The 18,730-nt window shown below is 40.0% G+C and overlaps 1 protein-coding gene across 1 annotated transcript in view; it reads right to left on the bottom strand.

Moving 5' to 3' along the window:
• Window positions 1-18,730, bottom strand: part of LOC134539669 (paired box protein Pax-6-like) — a 247,352-nt gene that overhangs the window by 23,835 nt on the left and 204,787 nt on the right. Inside the window, exons 9-10 of the mRNA XM_063381856.1 lie at window positions 15,761-15,948; window positions 5,235-5,494 (exon numbers count right to left, since the gene is read on the bottom strand). Of these exons, the coding sequence (XP_063237926.1) occupies window positions 5,235-5,494; window positions 15,761-15,948 (448 nt within the window). The remainder of the gene's footprint in view (window positions 1-5,234; window positions 5,495-15,760; window positions 15,949-18,730) is intronic.

Genomic DNA, 18,730 nt, shown 5'->3' with positions numbered 1-18,730 from the left:
AGGGGGACAGCACGATGTTCCGCCACGAACAGGACTGTCTGCGGAACAGCAGGGGGACAGCACGATGTTCCGCCACGAACAGGACTGTCTGCGGAACAGCAGGGGGACAGCACGATGTTCCGCCACGAACAGGACTGTCTGCGGAACAGCAGGGGGACAGCACGATGTTCCGCCACGAACAGGACTGTCTGCGGAAACAGCAGGGGGACAGCACGATGTTCCGCCACGAACAGGACTGTCTGCGGAACAGCAGGGGGACAGCACGATGTTCCGCCACGAACAGGACTGTCTGCGGTCACGTGACTGACAGAAGACCGGTGCACCTGCCGGGGAAGCCTAAGATGTACATCAAGCTCTGTCCTTGCCCGAACACGCCCGAATATTCACCTTCGGCCAACCTCGGGTTTATTTATATATACTTATATTTCTCTGTTTATTTTAATGTAGCTATAGGCTACTAACCTAACTAACCGTCCTAATGTTTTAAAGTGTTTTAATGTAGCTAACCTAACCGACCACTTTTAATATTTGAATTCAATTTTTCCTGCGCAAAAATAAAACAAATCCCGAGGTTGGCCGAAGGTGAATATTCGGGCGTGTTCGGGGCAGGGACAGAACTTGATGTACATCTTGGGCTTCTCGTACCTGCCGAAGGGGAGTTAGGGGAGTAGGGAGGGGGGAATTACTCTCGAAACAGAAGTACAGCTCCGTCGGTGTGGTGCAGATGGAATCGTCCCCTTTAGTTTCGCACATTATTGAACGCCCGTTGAGCCGTGCACTGCCATCCCCCCTTTATCCCTCTTCCCCGCCTCCCCGGCTATCCTCTTCCACCCCCCTCCAGCCACCGGCCCCTGGGGGGAAGGGCTGTAACCGCACACACGCGCGCGCACCCCCCCCCCCCCCCCTTCACCCCTGCAGCGACAATGCGCGGCGCTAAGGCGTCGCGGCGACCGTCCGGGAGGATGGCGAGAGGGGGGGGGGGAAGTACTCTCGCATATTTCGGGGCGCTCTAACTCGGCGCGCCATTGGCCGAGAGGCGATCCACGGACGCGAACACCTCCCTCCTTGCCTCTTCGCTTACCCCCGTCGACACGCATGGCTGCCCGCAAGCTCACGTCTGGTCACTTCCTTTCCCCCTCGTTGCTGTTAACTAACACTTTTACTTTTCAGTTCAACCCCTTGGTTTACCTTTCGTTCGCCGTTCTCGCCAGATAATAAAATTACTTAAAGCTATTTACGACCTGTAAAAATTTTGCATGTATTTATTACGAAAATTGGCCTCAAAGCATATATATTTTAAATGATGTATCAACCAATCATCTCTTTTTAAAACCATGAAAAAGATAACCGAATGTTAAATGTGCAGTTAATACAGGTAAGCTATTCAGGGAACGGTTTACACATAACTTTAACTATTGGAGGTACTGGGACAACACAGAGTATAAACGCCAGGGTAAGAATCCGAACCCAGTATTACTGCGAACGCTATTTTAGAGATGTAGAAATTTACAAATATCTGTAATTTTAAATGAATACTTCTGTTATATTTAACAAAAAAAAATTTACAGTGCAGCGATCACAACCACAGAGGAGCCACTGTGGCGATGATTCACACCTTTGCCTTAGCCTAAGCCTTGTTCCCACGGAGCATGGTTTGTAAAACACCTGCACTGGACGCATTGACTCTTCCCATCAGTTTACCTAGAAGCCTTCTATCTCCGAGCGTTTGGCGGTGAATGTCGAGCCACTCAGGCACAACTCGAGCCTTAAGGGGGACTCCTACTAGTCAAGGTCGTCCACAGGGACACCACGAGATTTGAGCTGTGACCTCAGCATTGAATGGTGAAGAAACTAATATAAAGGTGCTATGCAAGTCCATCGAGTGTTCTAGCTTGAAAAATATTCAGAAAAATACGCGTGTCATGAGATATGGAAACAGATCTATTCGTAGAGACAGGAAAAATTCGCGGATTCATTTCACGACAGCCTGAAATTCAAACAGTTATACCTTAGTGCTACCTCTGCTATTGGCTCACAACTCACCTGGATGACTCTGGGCCAGTGAGAAACACTCAACCGTAGCTGTATCGAATCACAGGCCGCTACGTTGGGACAGCTTCACAAGACAGCAGCCAATGAGAGGGTGGCATTTGACTGAGTGTACGTAGAACTATAAAGTTCATCCTAGAGGTCATGGAACCCGCGAATTTTTCCGGTCCCTATCTATTCGCCCGCCCTCTACTTAATCTTAAATGCTTTTCGTTAGCAGACATTGCTCTGAAATTTTCAGCAGTTTTCAAATTCCATAGTGTACTTCTGAAGATCTGCGTACTGTATGTGTGCCCGGGTAAGAAGGGCCCTTAAAGGAATTTTATTGACACACGTCATTGATGGTTTGCGCTGTACATCATCCAGTGTATCAACGTGAAATTGTTTCAAATGAATCCTCACCATTGGAAGAATAATTCCAAGATCAAGTTTTTTACAGTGGAATATTCACCCGGTTACGACTACCGAGTTATGTATTTCGTTGCAAACAAGGCAAAAACACACGTCGAATAAAGCATAGTTAGAGTCCCGGAAATTTTGCAGACTCCTCTGGCCTCAGGATAGAATTCAAAGTTATATAGGTGTGCTCGAACCATTTTTATCCTTGTTATTTGCCACTACTTGATTCGCTTACTTCTCTCCTAGCTGGACATCGTTGGCACACGGTCGTAGAGGGGCGTGTCCAAATAACTGCGGTCCAATCATGAACACAGTGCGAGAGTGTGAAGGTTTGCATTCTAACTTGCGACTAAATGAATACGCGAAAATTTTGTTACTCTAAGCATAGTGCGTTCTTCTAATTGTTCTTATAATGAGAAATAATGAATTAAAACAATTTTGGACACACGCCATTGCTTGGATATACTGTACGTATGTCATGGAGAAATCTTATGATATGAACATACAAACACACTGAAAAGAAGGATGACATCAGATGATGTCAAATGTTTAATACAGAGACAACACATAAATTAATTGGAAGGAATTAGAACAATATCACAGCACGGGAGAACATAATGAGCTAAAAACAACGAGACACAACAGTAAATACAGAAAACTGACATTACTGAACAAAACAGCGACGCACAGACGAATTCTGGACAACACAGTGACGACAGAACAGACGAACTCAATATGCTTCCCAATGGCCGGTTGCACCATTCTATTCTTCCATCCACGATCTAATGATCTTAGACCAAGAATGATCTCCCACATATGCGCCCTATCAGGGTAGAGTGGGAGTACCATTCCAGTTAATTTTATTTACATTCCAGAGCTTATTTAAAACAGAACTGTTAGGGATCACTCCTTGTTGTTTGATCGGGTGGGTGTTAGAGCTTCGGCAATGACCAGCGGCTGGGGCCACCAACCCAGCATAGACACCGCCTCAGCTCCGTGACCTCACAGCAATGTTTTCACGAAAAAAAATTGGTTGTCTGTAAAGTCGGTTTACGGACGATAGTTTAACGTGACAACGTCATAACAAAACATTGATGAAATGATTGCATACTTTTATGAATAAAAGTGAATAATTTTTATTGAATGATCACTATTTCGTATGGATACAAAGAAGGAGTGAAATGAAATATACAATTTAATTGATAAATTCAAATATGTTTATTACTTTTACGAACAGATTATTTTTACTATAACTTTTTGAATGAAAGTGATTGTTTAATTCGAATGTTCAATTGGCTCCATAAAATAGTATATTCCCTTGCACGTCGTTTAGGCGGTTCAACTTGATATTAAAATTTCTAAATATTTTTTTTAATTCTCTTTTTGTTTCTTTTTGTTATTGCTCTTTCTTTTGGAAAAATGGAAAAATGGAAAAATAACAAAACATAATTAATAAAAATTAGTTTAGTTAAAGTAGCTACTAAATTTAAAAGATACTTCTGAAAAACTCGCCTTAACCTATGTAATATAATAGTGGATTCATAGGCCAATCGAGTGGAAGATAGATGCGGCGCAAGCGTACAATGAGCGTAACGGGACACAGCGTAACGGCACTATGTGCGTAACGGGACACTTTTTCGTGCGTGCAGCCTGCGTTCATCGATTTATTAGACGCTGTCACGTCAAAAAACGTTGCATTAGATTATCGGCCTTGAAATTTCACTCCCATCTTGAAAAGCCCCTTTCGTCAGCCTCTCCGCCGTAAGATGGCTCCTTGCATCCACCCCATTCTGCATCGCAATTGCCATGACTGCATCGCCACATGCTAACAAGGGCCTCCGTCACAAAAAAAAATGGCAACGTGAGTTGAAGCATGTTATAGCTAGAGACCGGAAGAATTCGTGAATTCACTTCGCGATAGGCTAAACTGCAAATCGTTATACCTCAGTGCAGCCTCTGCTATTGGTTCACAACTCACCTGGATGACTCTGGGCCAATGAGAAACACCCAACCAAAAGCTTTATCGTATCACAGGCTGCTACGCTGGAACGTCTCACAAGACAGCAGCCAATGAGTGGGTGGCATTTGACCGAGTGTACGTAGAAATATGGAGTTCTTCCTACAGGTCATTGAACCCGCGAATTTTTCCGGTCCCTAGTTATAGCTAGAGACCCGGAAATTTCGCGGTTTAATTTAGTCGCAAGCTAGAATGCAAACCTTCACACTCTCGCACTGTGTTCATGATTGGACCGCAGTTATCTGGACACGCCCCTCTACGACCGTGTGCCAACGATGTCCAGCTGGGAGAGAAGTAAGCGAATCAGGTAGTGCCAAATAACAAGGATAAAAATGTTCTCGCTAAGAAATCAACCAATGGGAAAGTAAATATGGGTCGAGCACACGTATAACTTTGAATTCTATCCTGAGGCCAGAAGAATCCGCAAAATTTCCGGGTCTCTAGTTATAGATAGAGACCCGTGAATTTTGCGGATTCAATTACCTCCAGGATAGACTCCAATATCCTCTACACACTCGGGCAAATGCCAACTGTTCATTGGCTGTTGACTTGTGAGTCGTCTCGACTGGGTGGCCTGTGATTCGACATTTCTATGAGTGAGGGTCTCTAATTGGCCCTCAGTCCTCCAGATTAACAGAGAACCAATGACAGAAGCAGCACTAAGGTATAATTATTTGAATTTTAGCATAACACGAAATGAATCCGCGAAATTCACGGGTCTCTAGTTACAGCATAGCTTCGACCATCTGGAGACGCGCGCCGGGCCTACCTGTGCCGGTGGCGGGCGTGGAGGTGGCGCTGACCGCGCCGTAGGGCGACGCGTGCGCGCCGACGCTGCTCTGCTGGTGCGCCGCCGCCGGGCCGGAGGCGGCCGCCGCCGCCGCCGCAGCAGCCGCGGCGGCGGCGCGCGAGTGGTTGTAGGTGGAGCTGAGCGAGTGCAGCGGGTCGTGGAACACGTAGGGGTAGCCGGCGTGGTCGCGCTGCTGCAGACAGCTGCCGGCCATGTTGCTCAGGCTGTTGGACATGGAGCTGCGAACACATCGCCGTCCGTTCCCCCATGTTGCATCCGCTTACATGAACACAACCGCCAACCACATCTCTAGAGGACTTGCAGTTCAATTTTATCAACATTCCGCCACCATGTAATATCACGATTGCCAATCTCAGCTCAAAGTTTCCCCCAAGCAGGTCGAGAAGACACTGTCTCGTGCTTGAAGGCGATGACGCGCTAGAAGCACCAGCGAGTATCGCCCTTATCAGCCTGCTTCAACAACACAAATACACCTCCTACTAGGCGGGCCCTTTTAACAACCTGAGTCACCACGATCAATAGAGGTACGGAAATTTCGCGGATCAATTTGGTCGCAAGATAGAATGCAACTGTTCGTACGCTTGTCCTGTGTCCTTTATTGGACCGCAGTTATCTGGACACGCCCCCTCGGCGACTGTGGACCAATGGCGCCCTGCTAGGAGAGAAATCAGCGAATCAGCCAGTGCCAATTAAAGAGATTAAAAAGGTTCTCGCCATGAAATAAGCCAACAGGAAAGCAATGGTAGGTAGATAAAACACAAGGCTTTAAATTTTTTCCTGACACCAACTGAATTCACGAAATTTCCGTACCTCTACACATCACCGATCACTCCCTTCCCCCTTTTATAAGTGCAACACAAGTACCCACTTTCAATTTAAATACTAATCTACATTGAATTATATTTTCATTCATTTATTCATGTAACAATGTTATAATTTATACGTTTTTTTTTGTTTACACATCATTATGCATTTTAATAAATTGCTCCCCTTTTTAACTTTCATCTTACGTTATATTTTATACATTTATTTCTCAGTAGAGACCGGAAAAAATTCGCAAATTTCATTTCGTGATATGCTACCATACAAACCAGTGTACCTTTAGATTTCTTCTGTGATTGGCCCAAAGTTTATCTGAAGTGCTTTGAGCCAATGATAAACCTACAATATCGAATCGCAAGCATCCCAGTTGACAGAACTTACGAGTCAATAGCCAATGAGCAGGAGGCATTTGCCTGCTTGTGAAGGGGATTGTGGAGTCTATCCTAGAGGTCGTTGAAAGCGCGAATTTTTCCAGTCTCTATTTCTCAGTTATTATACGTTTAGGCCCTATATTGTTTACATTTGTCAAAATACCGCATGCAATTTGAAGTGACTAGATGGACTCGCATACAAGCTTGCTTTCGTGAGTGCTAAATTTCCTGGTTAATCAAGTGAATATTGTTAAGAAAGTGTGAAAAAAGGGGAAAATAAATTATTTTTAGTATTATTCGAAAAAAGACATTTGTACACATACATTAACACAACTGCATCGCTACAAAACTATGTTCGCAGTTATACTAGGTTCAGATTATTACCCGGGAATTAACTGCGCACATTAATGAACATAAGTAATAAAACAAAAAATACTATTATTATTAAATATCCGACTATATTTTCGATGGTTTGAAAATTACGCTTTAATAAACATCAATACAAATATTTAAAAAAATATGCGCCGATCTTACTAAGGCACATCTCGAAAAAACGTTTTTCATATATAAAAACAAATAACCATAGCTTTGTGTTGTACAAAGTTACAATATCTTTTTTTGAAGTATTACAAGTTGTTTCTTGGCAAACTGGTTAACTTTTGAAAAAAATACAGAATTTTTTTTTCTGTGCGTCGCGCAGTTGATGCTAAACGAAGAGATGATGATTTATATATACAGGGTCAGTGATTTTTTTTTGCGGGTAATATTTCGAGACAGATCGGGTGTTCAAACACGGTACCATTTCTTGTGTTTCGTGATTGGTTGATTTTTTTTTCAATTGCATGCCCACTGTCCCCACACGAATCACGGTATTGGTACACCTTGCCGAAAGGGCAGTGGCCTCGCTTTCAAACGGTCGCCAATCACAAAGCGGAAATTATTGACGCGGAAATACCGGAATGAATTCTACATAGCAAAGGGAACATAATGCTTCGCGAAAAATCACTATTTTTATTATAGGTATTCAGAGTGAGTCTGAATTTGACTGACGAACTTCGGCTGAATGTTCATCAAACAAAATAGGTTGAAAACAAATATACGACTTATGCTCTAAAAGTCCTTCCCATTACACACGTTTTTGAAGATGGAGCTGAACAATATATTTATTGCAAAATAATAGAGAAAGTAATTTAGATTGAATGCTAAGCGTCTGAATTACTTTTAAGTGAATGCGTTCTACAAGCACAACAAATTTTGTCGCTGTAGCAAAATTATTTCATTGAAATTTTGGAGTACGTAACTCATCAAAAAAGTCTGTGAAAAAAAAGGGGGTTGTCTGCAAAGTCGGTTTACGGACGATAATTTAACGTGATGACGTCATAAGAAAACATTGATGAAAAATTGCATACTTTTTAATTTTCAAATATTATTTACAGTTTGTTCAAATATAATTTAAATAATTTGTTTAAATATATTCACGAACAATTAGTTATAGAAATAAACTGAAATCGAATCGATGTCAATAAATTGTTAATTTGAAATGACGAAATTAAACAATTTTTTTAAATTTGCTGCTTTTAAAAAGCCCACTTTAACCTGTTTCTCGTACGGTGGTTACCGGCTCTTGCACGCTCGGCTCAGGCGGAACGTGATAATGAGTCATGTTTTTTCGTGCGTGCAGCCGGCGTTCATCGATTTATAAGACGTTATCACGTCAATAAAAAAATATATAACCCCCTATTATTTCAATCAAATAATTTTCCGACAGCGACAAATTTTGTTGCGGTTGTAGAACTTCAGTCAATTATACCTACATTAGCCAGACCCTAAGTGTTCGATATTAAATACTTTATTATTTTTGATATTAATGTTTTTCACCTCCATCTTCAAATACGTATCTATATCAGCGTTTGGAAGCTATTTAGACCAGAAGTCATATAGGTGTTTTCAACTTATTTTGTCGTGATGAACCTGAAGCTGAAGTTTGTCGCTTGAATTCAAACTCATTCTATCCTGAAGTGAAATAAATCAGCGAAATAACTGTGACCCTATCTATAAATCACAATCAATAATACTAATAATAAGGTACAGTGATATTCATCGTCTCCACATCCTTTATTGCGCACGAGTTTCTTACACGTTTTTTTTCTCGCAATATTACATTAATAAAAACAATGTCTGAAACTTTGTGCTAATGGGGTAGCCTAATAAATACAATCCTTAGGTTTGAAAATTTCGCATAATAACGGTCGGTAGTGTGTACTGAAAATGTTATCACACATAATGTCTATCATTGGATAACCTTACCTATCACGTTTGAAAGATAAAATCCAGAAAGAAACAAATACCTTATAAGTGGGGACTGAAAAAAAATTCATGTTTTCGATTACGTTCAGGATGGACTACACAGTCCTTTGTATACTTGGACAGCTAAAAGGTTCATGCATTTTAGTTTTAGCCTATCACGAAATGAATCCACTATTCTTTCTGGCTTCTTGTAATTTATAGAAGTACGATTATTACGATTACACGATTATTCATTAAGTTTCTGATTACAGTGACGTAAGAATACATCTTCACGCTGCATTACTCCTGACTGTCACTAGACGTCTCTGAGGCAGTTGTAAACAAGGATAATAAGTGGTTACCTAATAACGTGTTACTCGCCAAATAATGTGACATTGTTATCAACCAATGAGGACTTCAAAAAGACTTGACTATAATCGGCAAGTCGAGGCTAGCCTGGAGTGAAATGAATCCGCAAAAAAAAAAAAAATCGAGCCTCTGCCCATAAACGTCCCTGGAATAAATCACCATATCTAATAATAATTTTAAATGATTTTAATATTTTACGCATCCTATACCTACTGCACACACGTTTCAGACTCGTTTTGGAAATATTTTAATTATTAACTAAAATTTTTGAGACGTACTTTGTTCAAAGGGGGTAGCCCAATTAATAGAAAGAGAGCTGTAAATTTCGAAAATGTGAACACAATAAATTTATGCCTATCTGCGTGTTATGCTACAAGAGCAAAACACTAAACAACATTGATATGCTTTTCTTCACTCTCCCATTGTTATATCAGCTAAATAATAATGTTCAAAGCCCCAGAAAAAAAATCAGAGCTGCTAATCTACATCCCTACTTCAGTCATTCAGATTTTATGCACATTTTTACTACATATATTAGAATAGCATTTATACAAATAGTTCATGAATAACAGTCATTTACCTACTTGGGACACGATTATTGTAAATTAAAGTTATGACACCACATTCATGTTTTTCTTCAAGTTTTGCGATCTCGTAGCACAGTTTTCCAGAAAAAATCGCGTAGATTCATAGCACTGGGTGCCCGCTATGTACTTTTTTTTGTAAATGAAACATAAATATTAATGCAAAATTACATATACTTTTTTTATAAATGAAACAGGAATATTAATGCAAAATTACATATATTGTACATTTTTAGACTTAGCCTACATGAAAACAATTGTATCACTACAAAACACTGTTCAAATAATACTGGGTTGGGATTATTATTACCGGGGCATTTGTGCTTTGTGTTGTCCCAGTACCTCCAATAGTTTAAGATATTTGTAAGCCATTTACTGAACAGCTTTCCAGTATTCAGTACAAAATCAAGTATAATTATATTATACTCTATTAACTTTTCCGTGGTTTGCCTGAAAGAAACGTCAATTTTCGTAAGAAATACTCGGAATTATTTCGAAAAATGGATTTAATTTATGCAAAAATAACCATTGCCACGTGTTGAAGAAAGTTACAATATCTTTCTTGTAGCATCAGAAATTATTTCTTGCCAACTGGTTTCCAAAAAAAAAAAAAAAAATTGGTTGTCTGTAAAGTCGGTTTACGGACGATAGTTTAACCTGACGTCATAACAAAACATTGATGAAATGATTGCATACTTTAATGAATAAAATTGAATGATTTTTATTGAATTATCACTATTTTGTATGGATACAAAGAAGGAGTGAAATAAAATCTACAATTTAATTGATAAATTTACTTTTATTTGCACTCATTAATTCAAATATGTTTATTACTTTAACGAACAGATTATATTAACTATAACTTTTATACATGTTTGCAATTTAACTTCTTCCAATCTGTGTTTTTATGTTAAGGATAGGACGATGATTGGAAAAGTAGGAAGCGAATGGGAGTGTTTCAAGTTTAATGTGCCTCGAAAAAGTCAAATCGATGGTTGTTCCAATCGAGCGGAAGAGATATAGATGTGGCGCAAGCGTACAATGAGCGTAACGGGACACAGCGTAACGGGACAACGTGCGTAACGGGACACTTTTTCGTGCGTGCAGCCGGCGTTCATCGATTTATTAGACGTTGTCACGTCAAAAAAAAATATTTTGTAAAGGTATACCGAAAAAAATGTTTTCTGTGCACTAGTAGTTTGTTCGCCCTGTGGCGCGGCCGAAGACATCCCGTCAGAGGCCTCGACTTTCCTCGGCCGCCCTCTGGTCACCCCCTGCACCCCTCGTCTTGTCCCTTCTCGCGACGCGACGACGTCCGTCGGGATTACGTTCTGCCTCCTGAGGAGTCGCCCTTCACCCCGGGTCCACCCCCCCCCCCTCGGTGACCTCTGCCCCCCAAGCTCACAGGCAGAATCCTCGGGGTCTCTGGTGGCCTTCGCCGACGGGGAAATCTTCACCCAGAAGCCTGCGTGCATCAGGGCACGGAAGAGAAAAACCAGGAGAAATACTTACCCCGTACACCTACCTGCCCATTCCTCTTGCACGGAAGCAATGTGTAACATCTTAGCTCTCGGTATACGCGGCATTCGGTGGGAGTGATTTCGTGAATAGGAACGTAAGTCGCATGGAACGGAATCGTGTAACCGCGGTGCCGCCATCGGTTGAGGAAGTCGTGAATCAAAGTTCGCAAAACCAAAGAGAAACTTTTAACAAGATGGACAGTCCATGGCCGGGGTTTAGTATTTTTTTATCGAGTTTTTTTTTTTGACGTGACAACGTCTAAAAATCGATGAACGCCGGCTGCACGCACGAAAAAGTGTCCCGTTACGCTCATTGTTCCGTTACGCTGTGTCCCGTTACGCTCATTGTACGCTTGCGCCGCATCTATCTCTCTTCCACTTGACTGTTTATAAAGTGAAGTGAAAAGTTAATGTGGTTTTCAATCCTTATTACATCAACAATTTCGGCAATAAAGGTTAAATATTCTTGCATTTTAAAAATCTGATTACTAGTAGGTATAATTTCAAGTATTTATTCTTTTATTATTAAAATAAAAATGATTCAATTTTATTCATAAAAGTATGCAATCATTTCATCAATGTTTTGTTTTAACGTTGTTATGTTGAACTATCGTCCGTGAACCGACTTTACAGACAAACCAATTTTTTTTTATCTTTTGACGGAGTTGTTTCATTGCATAGTTTAAATTTTCGCTTTGCAAATCGAATGATTCGACAGTTGACGTAGTTGCTCCGGCAGCGAATTATAGCGGTGAGTGCGGAAACTACGTGTGATGCGCGTTCAGAAGATGTAGTTTAAAACACATTTTGCGAATATTTACCACGCTCGGCGTTGATTTAAAGAATTCTATGTTTAAATTTCTTGTCCGGTTTCGTATTATTTATACGTGTATTTACAACATGAGAAATAAGGAATTATCTCGTTACCGAGGTTACATGTTACATATCTCTGGCGAGTACTGAGGGACTCACATTTTATTTTATTTTTTAACTGAACGATTGTGCGCACAGAGGCTTATAAGTAAGCTGGTACGCGAGATTTGTATACCTGTTGCTGGCATTTCGCACACAGGGCAAAATGTTTGATTGAGACAAACAAATATTTGTTTGTATACGGCGAAACAAATTAAAACTTGACGTAAGAAAATTTTTGGTCGGCTATGCCAAATGTTATGTGCAGTTAAATTGATTTTGTTCAACAAATATAACATAAATTTGAGTTGACAAAACCATTTTTATCGGGTTAACCGAATCTTTCCTGCAAAAAAAAAATGTTTGAATCAACATTACGTATTTATTTGGACACTAAACCAGCATTAATATTTTTTATTTCAGTGTTTTCTTTAAAAAAAACTCTTTTTTTTTTAGATGTCTTACGTATATTGATCTGACCCTGCAACTTTCGGATCGCCGGCTGAAAGTCCTACCAACTAGGTACACGAAACTCGCAGAATGGGAAACGTGGCTGAAAATGTCACTAGTCAGTGGGTTTTCTCGAGACAAGTAGCTGAACAGTCAAGAAACAGGTAAAGAGGCACCGGGTATAATCTAATTACCGCAGAGGGAATGGCGCTAACTGTCTGGGAGATGGGGCATCCACTCGATCCCCCGCTGGCCTGCCTCGTTCCTTTGCCTCTAGCATCCTCGTAACAATGTCCAGTATGGCCATAAAATATTGTCCCGGTTATAAAATGTTATCGCGTCATCTGTAAGCGATGCATAGTGTTGCCTCAAGGTCACAATTAAAGAGTAATTCAAACAGTTTTAGAAAAGCGCATGTGCGAATATTGCTTTGTCCTTTTCTCGATTGCAGCGTGAAAGAATGTATCTTTCCCCAATAAGTAGAGGGTGAACTTGTAAACTTATTGGGCAACAGGATGGAGCTCCTTTCCAATGTAATCTCTTTGTACGAGAGTGGTTTGAACGTCGAAGTCCCTGACCGTTCGATTGGTCGTAATGGTCGAGACTAAAGAGCTTTTTTTTTTTTTTTTTTCACTGGCCTCCACGTTCACCTTACATAACACCATGTGATTTTTTTCCCCTTGGGACGAAATGTATCTCTGGTCATCGACAGTGAATAATGCCAGCGGTATTATTTAAATTACATCAATCAAAAATATACAAAATGTAATATGAACAATTAAAAAAATTCTAGTTAAACGTGATTGATTAAAATGTGATACTGTAGTGTCTACGTTCCACCGCTACCTAATGATTTGCCAGAGTTGAGACACAGTATTAAAGAGGCTATTGCTTTCATTACTACCAACGTGTTAACTTAAGTGTAGGAACAACTGCACTTTATGTTGAATGTGTACCGTATAACTAAAGGTGCCCTTATTGAACATTAGTTTAAAAAAACTAGGTTACTTTACCTTCAGTTTGATGTATTATTTGTTGTAAATAGACTAAATTAAACTGTTAAAATATACCATTGAAACTAGGACATACTTTTATGGACATCACGTACCTACACTAACATTTTTATTTTACTCATTATAAAGAGCATGCATTTTTCACGAAAAAAATCCTATTACTCATTATAAAGCAATAAGGTATGCGATTGATCCCATGTGATTGGCCGCCGTCTGCAAGAGAAGGCCTTGCCCTAATTGGCTGGGCCATTCAGGACGCGTTTGCTCCGCACTGAATGGCTGTGAATGGTGTTTTGAAAGTAGGCATGTACCTGAAATAAATCCAGCCATCGCACGAAACCCAGACAATACTACAAAGTTTTAACACGAGGCTGGTTTGGAATTCTTTCTCGCAAAAACAAAAGTTGCAATAATCATGGTTTCAACGGAGCTCTCAATTACTCAGTTTGTAGTCGATTTGCGTGGAATGCTTGCGTACAGGACATATTAAGGATACAGGAATGCTAGTGAAGGAGATAGAGGGTGTGGATTGAGTACCTACCTACCTACCTACCTACCAGGGGCGTCTCTGGGATTTATTTTTGGATACGCCAGAACTGTACCACAGGGGCATATGTGCAGTTTTAGAAGCCCACGCTCTACAGGGGGTCTGGCTCCCTTATAAGAGGGTGGTCCGGGGAATTTTTAACATTCAGATGCAAAATGGTAAGTTTTGTGGCTTTCTGAGGCTAATTTATTTCTCTCTGAGGTACGTTATGTATAATATATAAAACATAAGAATGATTATAAACGTATTATTGTATATCAACAAACTACACTTTAATACCTATAAGGTCACAAAATTAATTGTCAGGATTAAACTTGTGTTAGTATAAGGTGTATAATATAGTTAGTATAATATATTACAACACAACACATACGTTAATGTAAAATGTTACAAATCTACAGGCGAGTGTATGGATGCATTTCATTGCAAACTGCCCTTCTCAGAAGGGCAGACGATTACAGTTTATAATGAAAATAAGAATAAGCCTACTTTTATATAGTTTTCAAAATAAACTTAACGTTTAATATGAGTCGTGTAAATTTATAACAAGTCTGATTTTAGATTTTTTAGTTTTGAAAATGTTGGGTAGGCCTGGGCTTATGTGTATGGTGGTAGGTTTTTACGGGGTTTTAACGTTGAAGGATGAGGAAGGAGGGGTTCAGGTTAATCACAATTTCTCTCCCGAGAAATATAAATACTAGATCCGTCCCTGAAATTGACCCTGATGTCAACGAGGCGTCATTAATTGTACATGTGCAAAGAAAATACTTGTATTACCTTACTCTAAGCACTTTCCAAACTGGGCCTCACACGGTTCCAGACACGTTATTTAACATTCTAATGACTCAACGTGCCAAAGGTTTTCATGTGTACCATCGTATTTTTTTACGTGGACAACTTCATAATACGAGCGGTCCGGGTCCAATTGAACCTAATATGCACTCACAAAATTAAACGTTCTTAAAAATAATTAATTTACAAGATGATTGGTGAGGTAGTGGATCAAACGAAAGAGTTGATTTGTTTAATTTGCAGTTTTTTTTAATATGTATATATTATAAACATGGGTTGTAAATTCGAAAAGAAGAAAAAAACATATCCGTGTGAAGCGCGCTCGCTCGTATCGTTTACAACGCGCGCAGTTCACATGAGTCAGAAAAATATGTGTATGAACATATTAATATATATATATATATATATATATATATATATATATATATATACATCCAGTATCCTGATGTTTGTTTCCAGTGAACTCTTCACCAAGTCAATCGATTTCGATGAAAATTGGCATTTATGTGTAATTTTTTTCAACTTGAGAGATAGGATAGTTTTTATTTCGATTAATGGTCTTAATAATTTATAATTAATAATAAATAATAAATAACTGATCGCCATGGGTAAACAAAAAATCATAGATCATAAACATACAAACAGTAATTGTGTGACATTTCTCTATGTCCAACACACTGTCATATAGCGCTACCCAGTTTGCTTTAACTCGCAGACAATAAAGCTCCATGTGTTTAGCCCGGGCAACGCTAGTATAATGTAAATGGGTAAAGACAGAGCACTATGCTAGAGAGCGCGCACGAGGCATAGAGGCTGACCTGTAGGTGTCCGCCATGGTGGCGATGGGCTGCGGGATGGACGAGTACATGGAGTTGAAGCCGGAGTTGATGGGCAGGCGGCCCGAAGGAGTCGCCGCCTGGGTCGCCCCCACCTGGTCCACGGCGCGCCGCTGGTTGCGCAGCTTCTCCTCGCGCCGCCACTTGGCGCGCCGGTTGCTGAACCACACCTGCGAACCACACAGCTGCTAGTCCACACCTGCCAACCACACAGCTGCTGGTCCACACCTGCCAACCACAGAGCTGCTGAGATATCCTGGGCCACGCCTGCAAACCACAGAGCAGCTGAGAGATGGTAGGTCACGCCTGCAAACCACAGAGCAGCTGAGAGATGCTGGGCCACTCCTGCGAACCACACAGCTGCTAGTCCACACCTGCCAACCACACAGCTGCTGGTCCACACCTGCCAACCACAGAGCTGCTGAGATATCCTGGGCCACGCCTGCAAACCACAGAGCAGCTGAGAGATGGTAGGTCACGCCTGCAAACCACAGAGCAGCTGAGAGATGGTAGGTCACGCCTGCAAACCACAGAGCAGCTGAGAGATGCTGGGCCACTCCTGCGAACCACAGAGCTGCTGAGAGTTTCTCGGTCACGCCTGCAAACCACAGAGCAGCTGAGAGATGTTGGGCCACACCTGCGAACCACAGAGCAGCTGAGAGATGCTGGGACACACCTGCGAACCACGGAGCTACTACATATTATGTCTCATCGTGAAGTGTTACGAAAAATTTATTCAGACACAGTTGTTACATGTTTTGAAGGCTTTATTTAGGTACATAGATTTCGAAGAAATAGTAGTATCTATAGTAGCCGTTACCATGCAGCACCTTCTGGAAACATTTTATATAGATTTTTTTTAAAGGTCCATTGACTCCAAAAATGTCAACTCTAAAGTTTATATATATATGACGGATACAATAACTGCCGTAATTTTTCACAAATATTTTCCAATCTAATCCATAAAATAAAGCAATGGAAACTATATACATACCGAAACAGCAATACCGGAGGGATTTTTAACTAGAGATTTCGTATATATCAATGAAATAAAGTTTCAGCCGTATTTGAAAATTTTATGTGTGAAATATAGGTATTTTAAAGTCCATGAAACATTTTTGTTTCACATTACAAAAATAAATTATTTCTATAGATTTCCATGAATTAATTCATTAATTATACTTTATGTACTTCATACATGGGAAATATTTTATACATCACATACACAATGGGTTTTAAATATTTATTCCATTACTAAATACTAATTTCAACACAGTAAGATTTTTTTAGTTTTAAGCCCAATGTCAATAATGTGGTAGTTTAATATTTCTTGGCATCTATAGAGAGTAATTACAAAAATTTTGTATGCATATTGTAGAAAATTTAATCTTCCACAAGACTTTCAAATAATAAAATAATACTACAGACAAATAAAAATTACAAAAGTGCTTTTAAATTTATACTCTAATGATTTATATTTAATAATTTTCTATATAATTATGAACCTTTATTTATTGTGAATATTTGTGATAGAAATTGTGTTTATAAACATTTTCCGGTGTATTTATACAAGTGAGGTTATAATCAGGTATGAATAATTTATATGCATTAAAATCATTATTTAGTACATAATTAAGCATATTTATTTATTTTCATTATTAATTTATATTTCTTTCGTTTTTCTGGACTAAATATAATAATTAATTTTATAAAAGTGTTTATATTGCTATTGAATATTAAGTACCTATTTATACAATTTTTTTTTAAATTTGATTGAATTTTTACTTTACCAATAGTATGAAGATATGATTGTACTCCAGTCCTTTTATAATTTTATTTATGTAAATTATTTGCACGCAAGATTAAGGTTAGTTATAGTGTAACTTCCGACGCGCGTACACCCGTGTAGCATGACCCATTACTAGAGACCGGAATAACTCGCGGATTCATTTCGCGATAGGCTAAAATTCAAATACATATACCTACCTTAAAGCTGCTTTTTTTTTATTGGCTCACTGTTCATTCGGATGAGTCTGGGCCAATGAAAAACACTCAACCAAAGAAGTATCGTATCACAGGCAAACCAGTTTAGACGACTCACAAGTCAGCAGCCAATGAACTGGCGTTATTTTCCCGAGTATACTGAGGACTGTGTAGTCTATCCTGAAGGTCATCGAAAACGCGAATTTTTCCAGTCCCTACCCATGACCCTCGCACTCGCAGTGAACTCGGACACGACCTCAGGGAGGGATTCTGATCTGAATACGTCACCAACGCGTCACGACCAGCGGCCTCAGGGGTAACCCCCACTCCCCGACCCAGCCAGGGTGATATATGCGCCGAGCGACCCTCGAAGGCAGGGGTCAAGCCGGGGTCAAGCCGTCCCCTGCTCCCGTCTCCGCTCCGTCCGAGGAGGGGAACGGTGAAAAAAAAAAAAAAAAGGTTTGACGCTGAAGGGGGAAAAACAAATGAGAAATATATTCCTGTATGATTACAGATACTTTCGAATTTGTACAAATACATTAACACATCTGTATCTGTACAGTCTAGTGTTCGCAGTAATACTGCGTTCGGATTCTTACCCGGGCATATTTATTCTTCGTGTTGACCCAGTAGGTACCTCCAATAGTTAAAGTTCTTTGTAAACCGTTATCTGGTTAGATTCCAGTATTATCTGCGGATATTATTATGCATAATAGAAGATTTTCAATTATCTTTTCCATAGTTAAAAAAATCATGCTTGACAGAAACGTAACTGAAATAAATTATGGGTAGGGACCAGAAAAATTCGCGGGTTCAATGACCTGCAGGATGAACTCCATAGTTCTACGTACACTCGGTCAAATGTCACCCACTCATTGGCTGCTGTATTGTGAGACGTCCCAACGTAGCAGCCCGTGATTCGATAAAGCTTTGGTTGGGCGTTTCTCATTGGCCCAGAGTTATCCAGGT

The sequence above is a fragment of the Bacillus rossius genome, chromosome 15 (assembly GCF_032445375.1).
Source record: "Bacillus rossius redtenbacheri isolate Brsri chromosome 15, Brsri_v3, whole genome shotgun sequence".
NCBI lineage: Eukaryota > Metazoa > Arthropoda > Insecta > Phasmatodea > Bacillidae > Bacillus > Bacillus rossius.
This window is presented reverse-complemented; position numbering and strand designations above follow the sequence as displayed.